The 839-nt window shown below is 46.0% G+C and overlaps 1 protein-coding gene across 1 annotated transcript; it reads right to left on the bottom strand.

Annotated features, from left to right (window-relative positions):
• On the bottom strand, window positions 1–632 carry O0I10_013340 (uncharacterized protein; the record flags this gene model as incomplete). The annotated part of the gene is made up of 1 exon (XM_058493113.1): window positions 1–632. A coding segment is annotated over one exon (632 nt), but the record flags the coding sequence as incomplete, so codon positions are not given.
• Window positions 633–839: the final 207 nt, after the last annotated feature.

The raw sequence follows: 839 nt of genomic DNA on the forward strand, positions 1-839 counted from the left end.
CAGATATGACAAAGTGGTGAAGGGGCGATGGTGGGAGCAAGGTGATGTAGACGTGCTCGACATGGTATTCGAAGGTGATGGAGGCGCCAAAGAACCGTAATGATGCGGTGTGGGAAAGGTGCAGACCAAAAACGTCGCCATTCGGATTTTGAAGCACGTGGATAGCTGCTGGGAAGTTGGTGAAAAGGAATCAAGAGGCTGTAGCGAAATTGTTTGCGGGTGAAAGTGACAAGATCCAGACCGGTGTGAGTTGTGCGAGCCAAAAGTCGATGGAATGCGTGATCAAAGTAAGGTGATGGTGTTGAGGAATACGGAAAAAGTAACAAACGCCGAAAACAAACTTTGAGACTCCATGCACCATGTGTGTCAATGTCCTTTAAAAAGGTGACAACACGATTCCGATTGGAAATGGATCGACGTTCCGAAAGGGTACGAGCACGACAACGACGTAATTGTGGATCAAGAACGTAAACATCGCGAACCAGCAAGTTCCTCCAACTAACCTTTGGAGGCTCATCATTAGGACCCTCATAGGTGCAAACCTTCAGAAGAGGAAATTCAAAGACGGTGTGAAGGGAGACTTGATTCCATTTGATGTTAAGTTGTAACTTGTCAGCAGCTTGAAAGAGCATCTTGAAGTGGCCCAAAGATTGAAGAAGGTGAGTACGACGTTCAGGGAAAAGGATGGGAATGATGGGGGAAAAGGTGTCACAAAAAAATTGTAAACAGAAACGAAGGTAAGGATCAGCAAGGGTAGGGGGATACAATGGGTTGTCACAAGAAAGGAGGGGAAGCAACCAACGAAGTTGTAAAGCTGCTATATGATGTTTCGGGTTAAT

The sequence above is a fragment of the Lichtheimia ornata genome, assembly GCF_029851405.1.
Source record: "Lichtheimia ornata isolate CBS 291.66 chromosome Unknown scaffold00526, whole genome shotgun sequence".
NCBI lineage: Eukaryota > Fungi > Mucoromycota > Mucoromycetes > Mucorales > Lichtheimiaceae > Lichtheimia > Lichtheimia ornata.